Consider the following 17,640-nt stretch of genomic DNA (forward strand, 5'->3'; position numbering starts at 1 on the left):
TCACCATACGCTTTTCCGACGATTCTCAGAAGCGCCGTCAAATTCAAAAAATGTTGGCAGGGATTTATGTTTTCAGCACTTTATTTTCGTTTTTATTTAAATAAATTATAATCAGAGGGGTTTTAGACGATGCAATTGGTTGCGTGCAATTTTTTGTATTCTCTTTTATGCGCTTTATGCGCTTTACAGACTATCAGTTATTCCGGACGGAATGTCGGTGTTTGTAAAGAATCTTACAGTGTGTCGCATCGATACGACTTGTCGACGATGACTAAATAATCGGTTAATGTGTTATCGATCCCATAGACATGCAGCAGTATCGATTATGCCTTCGGACTTAACTTATAATGTGCACAATATATGGGATATGTTCGACACGAGCACTGTCGTCCGGAATAACTGATAGTCTGTAAAGCGCATTACAGACTATCAGTTATTCCGGACGACAGTGCTCGTGTCGAACATATCCCATATATTTTGCACATTATAAGTTAAGTCCGAAGGCACAATCGATACTGCTGCATGTTTATGGGATCGATAACACATTTACCGATTATTTAGTCATCGCCGACAAGTCGTATCGATCCGACACACTGTAAGATTCTTTACAAACACCGACATTCCGTCCGGAATAACTGATAGTCTGTAAAGCGCATTAAAGTTGCTTCTTAAAAACATCAGCATTTATACGGTGCAATTTTGCATGCAATACGCTTGAAATTTTTTGACGTTTATTCGCTCAATCTTCTTTAATTCGTAACAATAAAATACATAGTGAAAAAAATTGTTTAAGCAATTGCAAAAATAAAAATGGAAGATAATAACGAAAAAATCATTGAATCTCCACAACACGTATGTTTTCATATTTTTAAAACATCTCAACACGTTGAAAGCAGAATACAAATAAAGCAAATGAACAAGGGTACAAACGACAGTGAAGAGAAATGTCAAAAAATTGCAAGAGGAACGGAAAACGTGAAATTTTTTCTACCCCTTTGCTTCTCTACACCGTTTGCCTACAAGCAAGAGTTGAATGCAATTATTGCACGAAGAAATTGCATCGTATAAAAGGCCTCTTAGCCTTTCAAAAAATACTTTCATGTACATTTTGTACTTTTTGATATGTTTCCCCCATCACAGTGGGCGATCGTTGTAGTGACATTTACGAGTCTGTGGTAGCGATGAGGATGAAATGGAAATTTGAAATGCTGGCAGACTTTAAGCGTACTATGTTTTCGTTTTCAGTATTGATGGCAAAAATACTTTCATGTACATTTTGTACTTTTTGATATGCTTCCCCCATCACAGTTGACATTTGTTGTAGTAACATTTACGAGTCTGTGGTAGCGATGAGGATGAAATGGAAATTTGAAATGCTGGCAGGGCGTAAGCGTAATAATGTTTTCGTTTTCAGCACTTCAATTTTATTTTTATTTAAATAAATTATAATAAGATAGTTGCGCTTGGTGTTTCACAAAATAAAAAATGGATCTTGTAGCAATAGTGATGGCAAAATACTAAAATGACGATTTTAGCGGCTAAACTCGAACTTAATACTAAATTAAAAGTACAAAAAAATATATATGAATACGATTATATTTTTATCAAATCTTGTCAAATAATGGATGTAAAATAACCAAGGAACTAATTGCGAATGATTTTATACTTCTGAATTAATTTATTAAAAAAAAGTAACCGTGAAAACAAGCTGGTGTTGAACTTGAAAACTGAACATAGTAGTCAGCTTTATGTCAAAGAATGTGGGCAGGGGTAATGTCTGTATTTGGTAGAGAAAGCGATTTTCTTTGAAAATTTTTTGATACCGTGTTGAATTCAAACATTTCTCCAATGACTGTGTTTATTGCGATGTGTTGTTTGGATAATCGCACTTTCCATATTCCAAAATGTAAACATCCTGCTACAAATCATTTAATGTCAAATTATAGAAACAATAGTATCGTAGCGTAATAGCTGAAACGTCATTCATACCAAATAAAGGCAAGAAATAGCAAGCGGCACAACATCTGCCCAGGAATCTTATAAAAAATCTTATAGAAGATGGAGCAGACAAAGAAAACTAAAAAGGAGGTCAGAGATGAAAAACTAAAGGAGCAAAAAATCGAAGAACAGGTAAATAAACATAATTCATGAGAGGGCGAACCAATAGCCGAAGTTTGGTTTGGTTGTTAAGAAGGTTGCTATATTTTAAATTTATTTACATATCCCATAGATCCAGAAAATCTTGGATGATGTGAAAACACCAGAGGAAAAGTTTCAAGTTCTATACAATAAATACATACAGAGTGAGCATCTGTTGCGGCGTTCCAAACAAGAATGCAAATCCCAGGAAAGGCAAGTGGAAGCATTGAACAGGGAAAAGGAAAACCTGCAGAGAGAATATAACAAAAATGTATTGATGAGGTATGTTGCAATACATCGATCTTGATTTGGAAATTGCATTGCCAATACAAGTGGTCTTCTATTTCATTCAGAGACAAGTTGGAAGAAGTATGCCGGGAACAACAAAAGCTGATTAAATCGGTCAAAAATGAAAGCATGCAAAAGATCCGTGAGGAGGAGGAACGACGTAAAGAAAGTCAAATGAAGTTCCAATCGTCTTTGAATGACATAAACCAATCTTTGAATAAGAATAACGAGGAAAATAATAAATTACGTGATCACAATATTGAGATGACCAAAAAGTAAGTGCATTAGATGTATCATAACCTAACGCAGAATATCTCTACCCTACAGATGTAATTTCCACTACCCCACCGCCCCATCTATTATTGGGAAATTTGTGAGGTTATTTTAGATATATGTATGCGTTTTTTTTTTTTTGTTAAATGATTGTTTAGCAATACTTTTGTATCTAGGCAATGCGTTGATGTGTGTGGGGGAGGTAAACTGATCACATTTTCCGAAAGGTGTGTTCGTGTTGTTTTGTTGTTATTGGTTATTTTCCAATGTATGCGTGTTGTGTGACTATAGCCAGCGACTCGTTTTGATTTTGTTATGAAAATCCCATCATTCTACATTTTAGGAGATTTTTCGATATTTCTTTACCTTTTGGAGCTTATTTTCCAGATAGTTTTTTTTTTGCAAGATATAGTTATGGTGATTATAATTAGATGACATATTATATTTCTGGAACTATGATTTATTGATACCACTAAGGGGGTTCCCCCATACGTCTTAAAGGTTTTTTCCAGTCCATCCCCTTGAAATTCCTTATGTGAGGATACATCATTTTTTTCAGCCATTCTTGGTGCTTTATATGATGGTGCTGCGTCTTGTTAGTACATTCAAACTTTTTGCAACTTGTAAGATTTTTTCTTGAGTCGTTCATATTGTTAAACATTGGATTGCCACTGGATTTCACAAGAGTGTGTGTGTTTTGTAGTCGTTGGTTTTTGCTCTTATTAATTTTTTTGTTTCAGTTTTTAATCGCCTATCCATTTTAGGTGTCAATATGACTAAAACAGCTAATGGCTAAATACTTTATTTTGAAGTTACCACCAAAAGCTGCTTCGCTTTACCGGCCAATTATAAAGCAATTGCGCTGAAACTCCATAAAAACTTTCATTTTAATTAAAGTTAGATGTAACAGTGTAAACTTGGTAACATTTCGTGTCAGCTCCGTTTATGCATTGGATTATTGTACCCACCCCCATAGAATGTTGATGGGGATGTAACAGTGCGAAATTCTAAAACGATATAACGATGTTCGTCTGTCCTTTTATCTGTTGTAAACCCGCTATAGAAATAAAATTCTATAGAAATAAAATTTTGACAAAATTTTCTATAGAAATAAAATTTTGACAAAATTTTCTATAGAAATAAAATTTTGATAAAATTTTCTATAGAAATAAAATTTTGACAAAATTTTCTATAGAAATAAAATTTTGACAAAATTTTCTATAGAAATAAAATTTTGACAAAATTTTCTATAGAAATAAAATTTTGACAAAATTTTCTATATAAATGAAATTTTGACTAAATTTCCTATAGAAATAAAATTTTGACAAAATTTTCTACAGAAATAAAATTTTGACAAAATTTTCTATAGAAATAAAATTTTGACAAAATTTTCTATAGAAATAAAATTTTCACAAAAAAATAAGATTTTTTTGTTTGATAGTTTTGTAGGTCCACACAGAGGTGTGCCGAGTATGGTGTATATTGATCCATGTTTTGCTATAGCCTCCTTATGGACCGATCTCCTGATTTGACTTTTTGGGCGTTTAGATTTAAATTTAATTTCATATATTTATTAAATTTAACCCCACCAAATTCAGTTTAATTTAATCAAATTACTTATATAACAATTTAAATAATTATTTTATAAAATAATTTAATCCACATTTTTTAATTCAATTATATTTTGTTAATTTGAATGCAATTCTCTTATACAGGCTCAAATATTTAGCAGAGCAATATCAGGCTCGTGAACAACAGTTAGAGAAACTCAACGAACAGGTGCAGATTGAAGCACAGCTTTATCGGGCCAAATTGAATAAAGTGCAAGTGGAGGCAGCAATGGAAAAAGAAATTCTTATAAAGTAAGAGCACACACTTCAAAAAATTTAGGATTTTAATTATTCTTTTTTTTGTTGTCGTTTTTAGAGAAAAGCAAATAGCCTTGGAGAAATTGTTTAGCACACAAAAAATGTTGCAGGAAATCTCAGAACGTGAAAAGGATCTAAAGGAACAATTGAATATCTACACTGCCAAATATGATGACTTCCAAAATTCTTTACAAAAATCCAATGATATTTTCTCAACTTATAAAACCGAATTGGAAAAGGTACACGCCGAATTAAATATAAAAATTAAATTGAATACAAATTTTTATTTCAATTTTCAGATGTCGAAAAATTCACGCAAATTAGAAAAGGAATGCCTTGAATGGAAACGTAAATGGGAGAAGAGTAATGCCACACTTATCGAATTGACATTAGAGAAAAAGGAACGCGATGAGCATGCTGTGCGTTGCAACAAACAAGTTGAACAATTACAAAAACTATTGAGAGCTTTACAAAATGAACGCAGTCATTTGTATAAAGTGATCAAGGAAAATAATGTTGAAATTCCACCCATGCCTGCCCTACCCCCAGAGCCTGAGCCACTACAGACAAAGCCGATTACAAGTGTTGCGGACAAGGATAAAATGGAAATTATGTCCAAGAATTGTGCAGAACTAAAGCAGACACTGGCAAATTTACAAAATCAAATGAAAATTTTAAATTTGAAAGGTGCCGAAGCGGAACAACAATGCAAACAATTGCAAGTCCAAGAAGAAGCCATCAAGAAGAAACAAAAGAAAAAATCCAAATCTAAAAAGAATGATAGCAATCAGGTGGCCAATATTAGTAAGGAATCATCACCAGCCATATCGGAGGAAGCAGTTGCCAGAGTACAAGAATCCTGCGAGGTGCAGGAAAATAATATAAGCAATACAAATGGTAACGTTGAGACGACTAAAGAAGAGGCTGTCAATGAAATACTAGCGCATGCTGTTGGAACACCAGTATCTCCCAGTGACATTATAGTAACAGAAGAGTCTGTCGAACCAGTGCCAGTTTCTAATTAGAAATATATACCAAATTTCATTATATGTATCTCTCTCTCTCTCTTGCTCTTGCTGCTCTCCTGTCTATACATTTAAATTGTTCCTCTCGATCATATGGACTCATTAATTACTGATATTGTTTCAAATTAGACCAAAACCATAAACCCATACGATATTATATCAAGCTCTTCAATTGTTCTAAGGGCTTTAATTCACTGCATACATATTTCTTTTTCTCATTTATATCATATTAATCGAAAAACAATATATATTTCGTATTTATTTGATCATTATTTTTATCAAAATGATTAATAATAAATGACTTTTGTTAAAGAAAAAACATTGTAAAAAATCTTTTAACTATTGAATCAGCGATAAGTTTTGTTATAGCCATGGATTATTATTTTTTTAATAGGTTAAAGTGCATAGGGTGTGTGGAAATCAAAGAAAAAAATGGGCTTTCGAAGCTATCGTATTCAGAAATGTAAAAAAAAATTGTACAAAATCTGTTCATGATTGTTTTATGTTAAAATCATTTCTTTAAACTCAACTATTTCTAATAATTTTGAATAGTATCGTTCTCCATCCACACCATCTCCATTCTTCTCGCATCGGACAAGGCATTAGGCAATTCCCATTATTATTGAATAATTTTATTTTATTTGGATTAACATATACTGCTTAACAACTTAGAACTTGACATTGGAAAAATTACAATGTACTAAGTTTTCTTGTTAAGAATTTTGCATGCAAATACATAGAAATATTTGCGTGTATGTTTTTTTTGAGGCTCAACAAATGATTTCTCACCTGTTCAATCATGCGACCGTGTATTTAATTGTTTGTAATTATCCGCTGGTATGATTCTGACGGTAGTGTTATGTAGGCATCCAATTTGCTACACCACCAAAAGTGGTCCGTGCAACAAGTTTTTTTTTTTTGGTTTGTGACTGTTGCAAAGTTGTAAACTTTGATTAAGTCATATGATAATAATTTATAAAAAAATCTCAAACCATAAAAATATATCATACACCGAAAGAAAGAAATTTTGACAAAATTTTCTATAGAAATAAAATGTTGACAAAATTTTCTATAGAAATAAAATTTTGACAAAATTTTCTATAGAAATAAAATTTTAACAAAATTTTCTATAGAAATAAAATTTTGACAAAATTTTCTATAGAAATAAAATTTTGACAAAATTTTCTATAGAAATAAAATTTTGACAAAATTTTCTATAGAAATAAAACTTTGACAAAATTTTCTATAGAAATAAAATTTTAACAAAATTTTCTATAGAAATAAAATTTTGACAAAATTTTCTATACAAATAAATTGTTGACAAAATTTTCTATAGAATAAAATTTTGACAAAATTTTCCATAGAAATATAATTTTGACAAAATTTTCTATAGAAATAAAATTTTGCCAAATTTTCTAATTTTGCCAAATTTTTTTTGACAAAATTTTCAATAGAAATAAAATTTTGACAAAATTTCCTATACAAACAAATTGTTGACAAAATTTTCTATAGAAATAAAATGTTGACAAAATTTTCTATAGAAATAAAATGTTGACAAAATTTTCTATACAAACAAATTGTTGACAAAATTTTCTATAGAAATAAAATGTTGACAAAATTTTCTATAGAAATAAAATTTTGACAAAATTTGCTATGGAAATAAAATGTTGACAAAACGTTCTGTAGAAATAAAATTTTGACAAATTTTCTATAGAAATAAAATTTCGACAAAATCTTCTATAGAAATAAAACTTTGACAAAATGTTCTATAGAAATAAAATTTTGACAAAATGTTCTATAGAAATAAAATTTTGACAAAATTTTCTATAGAAATAAAATTTTGACAAAATTTTCTATAGAAATAAAATTTTGACAGAGTTTTCTATAGAAATAAAATTTTGACAAAATTTTCTATAGAAATAAAATTTTGACAAAATTTTCTACAGAAAAAACAATTTTAACAAAATTTTATACAGAAATAAAATTTTGACAAAATTTTCTATATAAATAAAATGTTGGCAAAATTTTCTTATAAATAAAATTTTGACAAAATTTTCTATAGAAAAAAAATGTTGACAAAATTTTCTATAGAAATAAAATTTTTCCAAAATTTTCTATAGAAATAAAATTTTTCCAAAATTTTCTATAGAAATAAAATTTTTCCAAAATTTTCTATAGAAATAAAATTTTGACAAAATTTTCTATAGAAATAAAATTTTGACAAAATTTTCTATAGAATAAAATTTTGACAAAATTTTCAATAGAAATCAAATTTTAACAGAATTTTCTATAGAAAAAAAAATGTTGACAAAATTTTCTATAGAAATAAAATTTTTCCAAAATTTTCTATAGAAATAAAATTTTTCCAAAATTTTCTATAGAAATAAAATTTTGACAAAATTTTCTATAGAAATAAAATTTTGACAAAATTTTCTATAGAATAAAATTTTGACAAAATTTTCAATAGAAATCAAATTTTAACAGAATTTTCTATAGAAATAAAATATTGACAAAATTTTCTATACAAATAAATTGTTGACAAAATTTTTTATAGAAATAAAATGTTGGCAAAATTTTCTATAGAAATAAAATTTTGACAAAATTTTCTATACAAATAAAATTTTGATAAAATTTTCTATAGAAATAAAATGTTGATAAAATTTTCTATAGAAAAAAAATTTTGACAACATTTTCTATAGAAATAAAATGTTGATAAAATTTTCTATAGAAATAAAATGTTGACAAAATTTTCTATAGAAATAAAATATTGACAAAATTTTCTATAGAAATAAAATTTTGACAAAATTTTCTATAGAAATAAAATGTTGACAAAATTTTCTATAGAAATTAAAATTTTGACAAAATTTTCTATACAAACCAATTGTTGACAAAATTTGCTATACAAACAAATTGTTGACAAAATTTTCTATAGAAATAAAATGTCGACAAAATTTTTTATAGAAATAAAATGTTGACAAAATTTTCTATAGAAATAAAATTTTGACAAAATTTTCTATAGAAATAAAATTTTGATAAAATTTTCTATAGAAATAAAATTTTGATAAAATTTTCTATAGAAAAAAATTTTGACAACATTTTCTATAGAAATAAAATGTTGATAAAATTTTCTATAGAAATAAAATGTTGACAAGATTTTCTATAGAAATAAAATGTTGACCAAATTTTCTATAGAAATAAAATGTTGACAAAGTTTTCTATAGAAATAAAATGTTGATAAAATTTTCTATAGCAATAAAATGTTGACAAAATTTTCTATAGAAATAAAATTTTGATGAAATTTTCTATAGCAATAAAATGTTGACAAAATTTTCTATAGTAATAAAATTTTGACAAAATTTTCTATAGAAATAAAATTTTGACAAAATTTTCTATAGAAATAAAATTTTGACAAAATTTTCTACAGAAAAAAAATTTGACAAAATTTTCTACAGAAATAAAATTTTGGCAAAATTTTCTTTAGAGATAAAATTTTGACAAAATTTTCTATAGAAATAAAATTTGGACAACATTTTCTATAGAAATAAAATTTTGCAAAACAATATGTTTTTGTTTGGTAAAATTTTCTCCAAATTTTTGTAGATTATTTTTGGTTCGAGTGGCAATCGTAATTGTAAAATTTGCCTTGTTTTAACAACGCATTGTAGAGTACAATTTAGTTCAATATGCGATTAGCAAAAATTTTGTTTGCTGATGTGTATTAATTTGAAAAATATTCAGATTTTTGTGCAAATACAGACATATTCCTACACCCATATTCATGAAAAAAAATGTCAAAGTGGCAGATAAGCCTTAATCAGCGTTGTCAGCATTGTTTTACCTAAAACTGCTAGATGTCGTAAAAAAATAGCTTAAAAACCGAAATATATTAGGAATCAAAAGTCACATTTTTATTGAAATAATATAAAAAATAAAAGCTTTATTTCACTTGAAATGTATTTTAACTAAATTATATTAATTTTAAATGAATTTTTGTGAGATTATGACAGTATTCACAAAGTTGAAGAAAATTGTTATACAATTCTGTGCCGTTTATATTAGAAGATCATTTGTATAAATTTCTGAGGCACTCATGGCAACCCTGAGAATCTATCATTGATATTATTAGGAGTAACGCTATTTTGGTATTTAAGATACAACACTGCTCTCTATCATAGACCATAGGGAAGAAATTGATTTACTGCATAATTTTTTTAAGGCAGCCCTGACCAGGAAAATTTTAATATTTTCAAGAAGCCACAATAAATAATAACTTTCACACACGTATACACAATTACTATTTTAATTTTCTATCATCGTTTTTGTATTACTTTTGTGATTCTTAATACAGAAATGCCCTCTTTTTTATTGAGAGAGAGAGAGAGAGAGCAAATGTCAAAGAGTAGATATTGCGAGAAGAGGAGAACCATAATATATGAGAAAGGTATGTGCTGTGTTTTTTGTTGTTGTTTACAATTTCATATGGTCGCCATTGCCACATTGATAATTCTTTGAGACGCAACAGATGATTGCGCCTAACCATGAGCAAGTAAGGTATTCTGGTATGCATGGTATAAATGTTTGCAATTATTCGTTTGTATGGCTTAATGTTGATTTCACTTTGCAACACCTTAGAAAATTCTTTTTCAAGTACATATTCAAGAAAATTGCCGCCTAAACGTATGACAAACAATTAAATTAATAGCACGCATACGTTACGTGGTTCCAAACTTGACAAACAACTTATTCATACATACACGTAGTCTATAGAATTATAAGAGGTGTATGAGCATATTAGGGATGCCGTTGGCGATTTGGTATTATGTTTTTAACAGAGAGAATTTTTGATATGCAATCCAACATTAAATTAACTTAAAATCTGGCAATTCCGCTTTACATATACAGCAAAGTACTTGAACGAGATGTGTGTATTAGAAGTCGACCGAAGCGGTTTTTTTGGCCGAAGCTAAAGCCGACATTCGGCGAAAAAGCAATAATCGGCCGAAATAGATTATTTTCTTAAAATTTGAAATTATAGAAATTTTGAGTGTTTTAGTTCAATATTAGCATATTTTATTTTTCAACAAAGGCATAAAAAACAATAATAAAAAGTAATTCAGTCCATGTCTTATAATATTCTTTTACTACTAAAAGGCTTTTTAGTATTAAAAATTCAATACATTCTTTTACGTTTTATTTGTACTGGGTGTTTTGACTGAGACTGAGACAAATTGAACACTGGGAAAATTCGCTATGATATAAATTATTCAAAAAGCTTTGACTTCAGATAATCGACTTCTTGACGCCGAAGGCCAATTATCGATTTTTGGCCGAATGCCGAAGCCAATTCTACGCATGTTGTTGCTGTCATATAACCAGATTGTAGTTTTAAAAGAAAAAAAACTCTAGGAATCATTTGTCAGTGATATCCGAATGGGATGTCGCCATATAAGTCACCACTTATAGAGGAGTTTAGAATCAAACCAATGACCATCTGAAGTTATACTATTGGTCCATTTGTGTCCACTAAACAATTACTCCTTAAGAGATAGAGGTACCTTTTCGCCGAGGAATTTTTTTTGGCTATATATTGAAAAACCTTCGTTTTTCAGTGTCCATTTTTAACGAATATGCCAATAACCCCCTAAAATTCGTATATAGATTAACAGTAGCGGAAATTTATCTAGAGGAGTCGGTGGTTAAGAGTCTTGGCCATTCAAATCACGTCAGTTTTTCCAATTGTTTCATAAGGATAGCTTTCTCGTAGAACTCGACTTGGGAAACCTTTCAAGCACACATTGCGTTTTCAATTTCCAATCTCATATGCTTTGAAAATGTAAGATTCATTGCTTGCAATGGTCAAGCAGTATCTTTAACAACTGAGGCCGTCATTTTAAGGAGCATCTCTCTCTCTCTCTCTCTCTCTCTTAGCGATAAGTTTTTTGAGTAAATCATTACAAAGATTGGCCACAACATATTTAAATATTTTCCTCGAAAGATTATCTTCTATTGAGGTCATTGATGTAGTAAAAGCCAGGCTGGAAAAAAATATATCTTACCCGCCTGGAAGTCATCTCGTTGGCTTTAAGTTTTGGTTTTTTTGGCCTTGAAACATTAATTTGGCTTAATATGCTTTTTAGTAGATCTTTGGGGGAAACTTGCATTTTTATTTCTCTTCAATACAAATCCCTAATGCAAACTCAGACACCTGTCACAGTAGTCGAGGAAGTTCATTAAAAAAGACACAATTCTCCCATAAGCACACACACACCCATACATGCAAAAGCCTCTTTCTCAATTCATATACAGCCAATTTCAATTTAAATTTTCAACTTTAGTGGATAACGACAATTGTATTTCCGTTTTCAAAATTCCAAAGCTAGTGAGTGGATTGCAAAAAAGGAAATGAAAAGCTTTTTCATGCTTAATGGCATGTATATAACAGTAGTTAATCTAAGAACTAACAAATGAGAATGGAACGCTAAGAGATGGTGAGAAACACTTCAGAGTCTAATGAAAGAGAACAGGAAAGAGAGAGTGAGAGAGAGGGAGTGTGAGCAGTGTTGCCAATTTGGTGCTTTTAGCACCAAATTTAGTGCTTTTTGATTTCTAAATAGCACCAAATTGCCTTTTTGGTGCCTTTTCAAAAAAAGCACCAACTTGGTGCTTTCTGGCATTTTCATTTAGTGCTTTTGGTGCTTTTTTTTATTTTGAACAGTATTAAGTTTAGTTGATACAAAAATTTGATTAGACTTTCAAGAGCCGAAGAAACTCAAATTTATAATTTGATTGTTATGAAGTTGGTATTGATTATTTTTTAATTAATATTGTTATTTAGAGTATTCTGTAGGAAAGTCGAGCGATGAGTGTCGAATTTTTGAATTTGGTAAAGATGTAATTAAAAACGTTTGTATTAAATTCACAAAAGCACGCACAACTGAAATAAGCAATAGACTCCTTCCATGTATTAATATTTTGAAAGTTGAAAAACATCACTAATCAAAATGAAATGGACAAAATCATTAAGACTGATCAAAGTGTATACTTGAATAGCGGTTCATAATGGTGAGTACTAAGTTCGAGTTTTGCCGCTAAAGTGAAAACTATATCAGTGAAAAAGGCATAAAATTATGCATATTTGCTGCAAATTTTATTATAACTTGATCTTAATACCCACCTTAACTTCTTAAAAGTTCTATAATACATCTTCGGAAGCTTTTTTTTGTTTTGTTTTTAGTAGAGCATTTAATTTTCGATTTTGTGGTGGAAGGTGGTAGGTTAGAATTTATAATATATTTTTGGTGCTTTTTGGCCTTGGGGAGTTGGCAACACTGAGTGTGAGCATATTACTTGAGAGAAAATTGTTTAACTGGCAGATGCTTTTTCTTGTGACGTAGTCAAATACTCGAATAAAAACAAAATATGCTTCAAGAGTGCAAAATTAAGGCATTTCTTGTATCCCCACCACACCACTCACATTCATACACATTTGCAAGCAGCAATTAAAACTTGGTCCCATAAATGTTGGCACTTGGAAAAAAACACATAAAAGCACGAATGACAATGAATATGGGCCTGCCCATAGGAAACGACAACAATTATATTACAATTTCTTGCCTTGATGTGAGCTTCCCTGCTGCGGGCAATGATGATGGACGATTTTTAGCAAATGGAAACACATAAAAGGGAAATATGTTGAATAGCTTTTTTGTTTTGGTAAAGCGAACGACCATTAATGGAATTGTAGCATTCTTCGTAAAAGCTCTTGAGAACATTTAGAGCTTAAGTAATCCAACTGTAAAATGGCAAACAAGTGGTAAAGTAAAACAGTCACTGTGTTAAGGGGAGTATGAGAGACTAATATACACGCATATTGCAACACACACACACACACACTCATAAACAGTTGAGATGGCAAAGTGAGATTAACTATTCTCTTTGAAATGATTATAGAAGAACATTAATAAGACTACATACAAGGCAATGCACTTCAGGCAATGCTAAACGACTGATATTGTCTCGAATATTTTTCCTTATTAATGCCACTTTGTATTCATCCTCTGAATCCGAAGACGAGGAAAACAAAAACACATGAATTCATAATAATTTTTACACATATACATATTTTGATCACAAAAAGTTATATTGAAATCATCTTTTGCTTCCAATTTCTTATTAACATATGTTTACAGCAATGTAAAAAAAAGTAGTAGACAAAATAAATTACGATCGAATGCGGTGATCCAAAATTTTACAGCGATCGAAATGTTTCTCGATACGAAACAGAACTCGATGACGAATGCGGTGATTTGGCACCTGATTACTTGAAACCGAACTAATATAAGTTAAATTGAGTTTAACTATTGTAAATTAAATCGAAATAAATGAAACTAAAGTAAATAAATTAACTTAACTCTAATAAAATAAAATAAAATAAAATATTTAAAATTAAATTAAATGGAAATATTTAAATTAAATAGACTTAATTATTAATATTAATAAATAAATTAACAGAATAGATTGTTTTTTTTTCACTAACTTAGCCTTAAAGAATTATGTGTAATTACTTTTTTTATTTATTGTATTAAAATTTATTACATTATTTTTAAATCAACTTTACAAATTAATTATATATCTATATATATAAAATTCAAATTATGTTTGTTTATTTGTTTGTTTGTTTGTTTAATTGTATGTTCCGGGTTGGCGCGAAAACGGCTGAACCGATTTACTTGAAACTTTCAGAGATCGTGGGGGGCACTCATGTGCTGAAAATAGGGTACCTCATTTTTTGACATATGGTCGCGGAGAGGAACCACCCCTTTGTCCGACTTTTTGAAAATTAGACCAAAGTTGACCGATTTGCACGAAATTTTCTGGGATAGTAGGGGGTGATCCCTAGACAAAGATTCGCAATTTTTTTTTTCGAAATTTGGTCGGGAGGGGGTACCTCCCCCTTAAGCGACTTGGTACCACCCCCCCCCCCCTCGATTTTTTTAGAATTGGACTTACGTTTTCAGATTTGCTTGAACTCGCAAACGGTTGAACCGAAGGTAAAATATGATCATTTGGTAGAAAAAGGTACTCCCTTTTGTTATATCCGGTCGTGGAGAGGTACCTCCCCCTTGCCCGACTTTTTGTTAATTTGACTTACGTTCTTCGATTTGCTTAAAATTTTCAGTGAAAGTTGGGGGTGACTATGGGACAAAGATCCGCAACTTCATTTTCTGAAATTGAATCAGGGAAGGGACCCTTTGCCGGAGGCGTACCTCCCCCTTGCCGATTTTTTTTCAAGTTTCGGATTTGCTAGAAGTCGGAAACGGCCAAGCAGATTTACTTGAACTTTTCAAGAATGTAGAGGGTCACCATGTGGTGAAAATAGGGTACCTCATTTTTTGGTATCTGGTCTGGGAGGGGTACCTCCCCCTTGCCCGATTTTTTGAAAATTGGACATAACTTCTCCGATTAACTTAAAATTTTTCAGGATGATAGGGGTGGCCCCTAGAAAAGGAGCCGCTAATTTATTTTTCGAAATTTAGTCGTTGAGGGGTCTCTCCCCTTTACTCTACTTTTTTTAAATACAGTACAGTAAAATACAGTGTACAGTACTACTCTTCTCGGGTTTTATTGAAATTTACACAGTAGTCGTGCAAAATGTTTTTAGGAAACTGTTCTACCTGCTTTTTAAAAACGAAATAGTGCGGACACGCGTATCTTTTGATATTAAAAAAACTATTAAATTGTGGCTTTGTTATTTTACCTTTCATAACTATTACCGATAAAGTAGTCAGTGTGAAATCAGTGTGTAGCAATAATTACCTTCGATTATTACCATTTGCATTCACAACTCTGTAACAACTCTGTAACTCCTGTAATAAATTTTTAAATCATGCCAATGAAGAAGAAGGCAACTCTTACGAAACTTTCTATAAAATCGCAGAAACTAAAACAAAGAAGGAATAAAGAGTCGCAAGAAGAGCGTGAGTTGCGTTTAGAAGAAAATAGAAATAGAGCAACAACTTCTAGACAAACAGAGACAAACCAACAGCATGAAATTCGAATCCTGTCACAATGATTTCGATCAAGCACATTGCGTACATTAGAGAAATCTGAAGAAAGTCGCCGCAGAATCCAAGCACAACGAATACGGACGTTAGCTTCTCGAGAAATCGAAACTCAGAATCAGCGCGATATTCGGCTCCAATCGCAAATGGTAACAACTATTGCATTGAGACAATCTGAAACGCAAGAACAACGCGATACACGACTCCAATCGCAATTGGTCAGAACTCTTTCATTAAGAGAATCGGAGACGCAACAACAATGGGATGAACGATTACGCTCCCAACTGATAAGAACTGCAGCATCGCGACAATCAGAGACACAACAACAACATGATGCCCGAGTGCAATCAGAACAAGTACGATTTTCAAATCGTATAAATTCAGAATCTGTAGAAGATCAAGCTACGCGTCTTTTATCACAGCGCTTAAGATCATCGAACACTAGATCCGTCGAAAGTTCCAAAGGGAAGAGAAAGGCGACTAAGGAGAGAAAGTTTTCTTGAAATTTACATAGGCAGTGGGGGAAGGTTATGAACGAAGAGGCAACCTTCCTTGCCCCACACTTGAAGGAAAGTTTCAAGAACTTTCAGGGAAGGTTAGGGGTGCTATTCACTACGGTGTTTGTCGATATTGTATCGGAGAGCAAAATTTAAACATCGCCGATCTACTTGAAATTTACAGGGAACGTGGGAGGAGGTGATTAAATTTATACATGATTTTTAAATTAGTATATGATTTTTCGATATCTGGTTGGGGAAGGGGAAAATTGAAATAAACTTTGTCGATTTACTTCGATAGAATTTATAGGGACCATTGAGTAGTTGCGAAATTAATATAGGGTACGTGATAGACCGATATCAGGTCGGAGTGGAGCGAAGGTGGGGGAAGGTTCCCTTTTGTCCTTTTTTTTTCTTAAATTGAAAGTAGAGGGTTGTCCGTAAATGGGAACTCGGTACATAATTTTATGATTTTTGCACAGGCTTCTGCCAGACTTCTTTTTAGTAAAGAACTTAAATTTACATGAAATTGGCAGCCAACGTAGAGGGTGCATCATTTTCCAACATTTTAGCAAATGTTAATGTGGTAAAATTTTTTACTAATTTTGCTTTTTCCGATTTATTGGATGGGAAAGAGTAATTCTTTGTATGTTATTATAATATAGTGCCTAATTTTCAGATATGTTGAGGAGAAGGATACCTTTCCTTGACAAACCACACTTAAAATTCACAAGAAATGTAGAAGAAGGTACACCCTCTCCCGCCGTATTTGTACCTATAAACGAAAAATCAAGTAGTCCGATTTGTTTAAAAGAATACAAATCTTTTCGAATTTGTTTTCAGCACGAAGGATATAGTTGACTAAGTTAACACAAAATATTCCTCCAAATATGCTTAGGAAGGCGCAGCGAAGCGGGCCGGGTTACGCTAGTACACTTATAAAAATATTTATAGCTTCAGTGCCATAACGTCATGATTGAGGCAATCTGGCAACATTTAAATTGTTAATGAGACCAAAAATTTAATATATTTTGTAAGTTAATGTAATTCATTAAAAAAAATTAATTTTAAATCTTGTTCAATTATTTTTTAGCATAAATTAAAATTCTGCTTTTTCCCATCATCGTATTATAAGCATTTCAATATTTCCTATTAGATGACGCTTTAATCTCTGTTTATATATATATATATATATATATATATATATATATATATATATATATATATATATATATATATATATATATATATATATATATATATATATATATATATATATATATATATATATATATATATATATATATATATATATATATATATATATATATATATATATATATATATATATATATATATATATATATATATATATATATATATATATATATATATATAAATAAAGTTGATACTAAATTTGTTTATATTTTAAGTTTTTCTTTACAATAAAATTTTAAAGTATTTATTTCTTTATATTATTCTCTTAAAA

The 17,640-nt window shown here is 30.3% G+C and overlaps 1 protein-coding gene across 1 annotated transcript; it reads left to right on the top strand.

Moving 5' to 3' along the window:
* Nucleotides 1-1,972: 1,972 nt before the first annotated feature.
* LOC142220670 (beta-taxilin-like) lies at nucleotides 1,973-5,912 on the top strand. Its single transcript, XM_075289932.1, has 6 exons — nucleotides 1,973-2,130; nucleotides 2,231-2,421; nucleotides 2,493-2,702; nucleotides 4,416-4,562; nucleotides 4,627-4,807; nucleotides 4,868-5,912. Exons 1-6 carry the CDS (start codon nucleotides 2,059-2,061, stop codon nucleotides 5,591-5,593), a joined length of 1,527 nt encoding a protein of 508 aa, XP_075146047.1. The 5' UTR covers nucleotides 1,973-2,058; the 3' UTR covers nucleotides 5,594-5,912.
* Nucleotides 5,913-17,640: the final 11,728 nt, after the last annotated feature.

This window comes from Haematobia irritans, chromosome 1, assembly GCF_050003625.1.
Source record: "Haematobia irritans isolate KBUSLIRL chromosome 1, ASM5000362v1, whole genome shotgun sequence".
NCBI lineage: Eukaryota > Metazoa > Arthropoda > Insecta > Diptera > Muscidae > Haematobia > Haematobia irritans.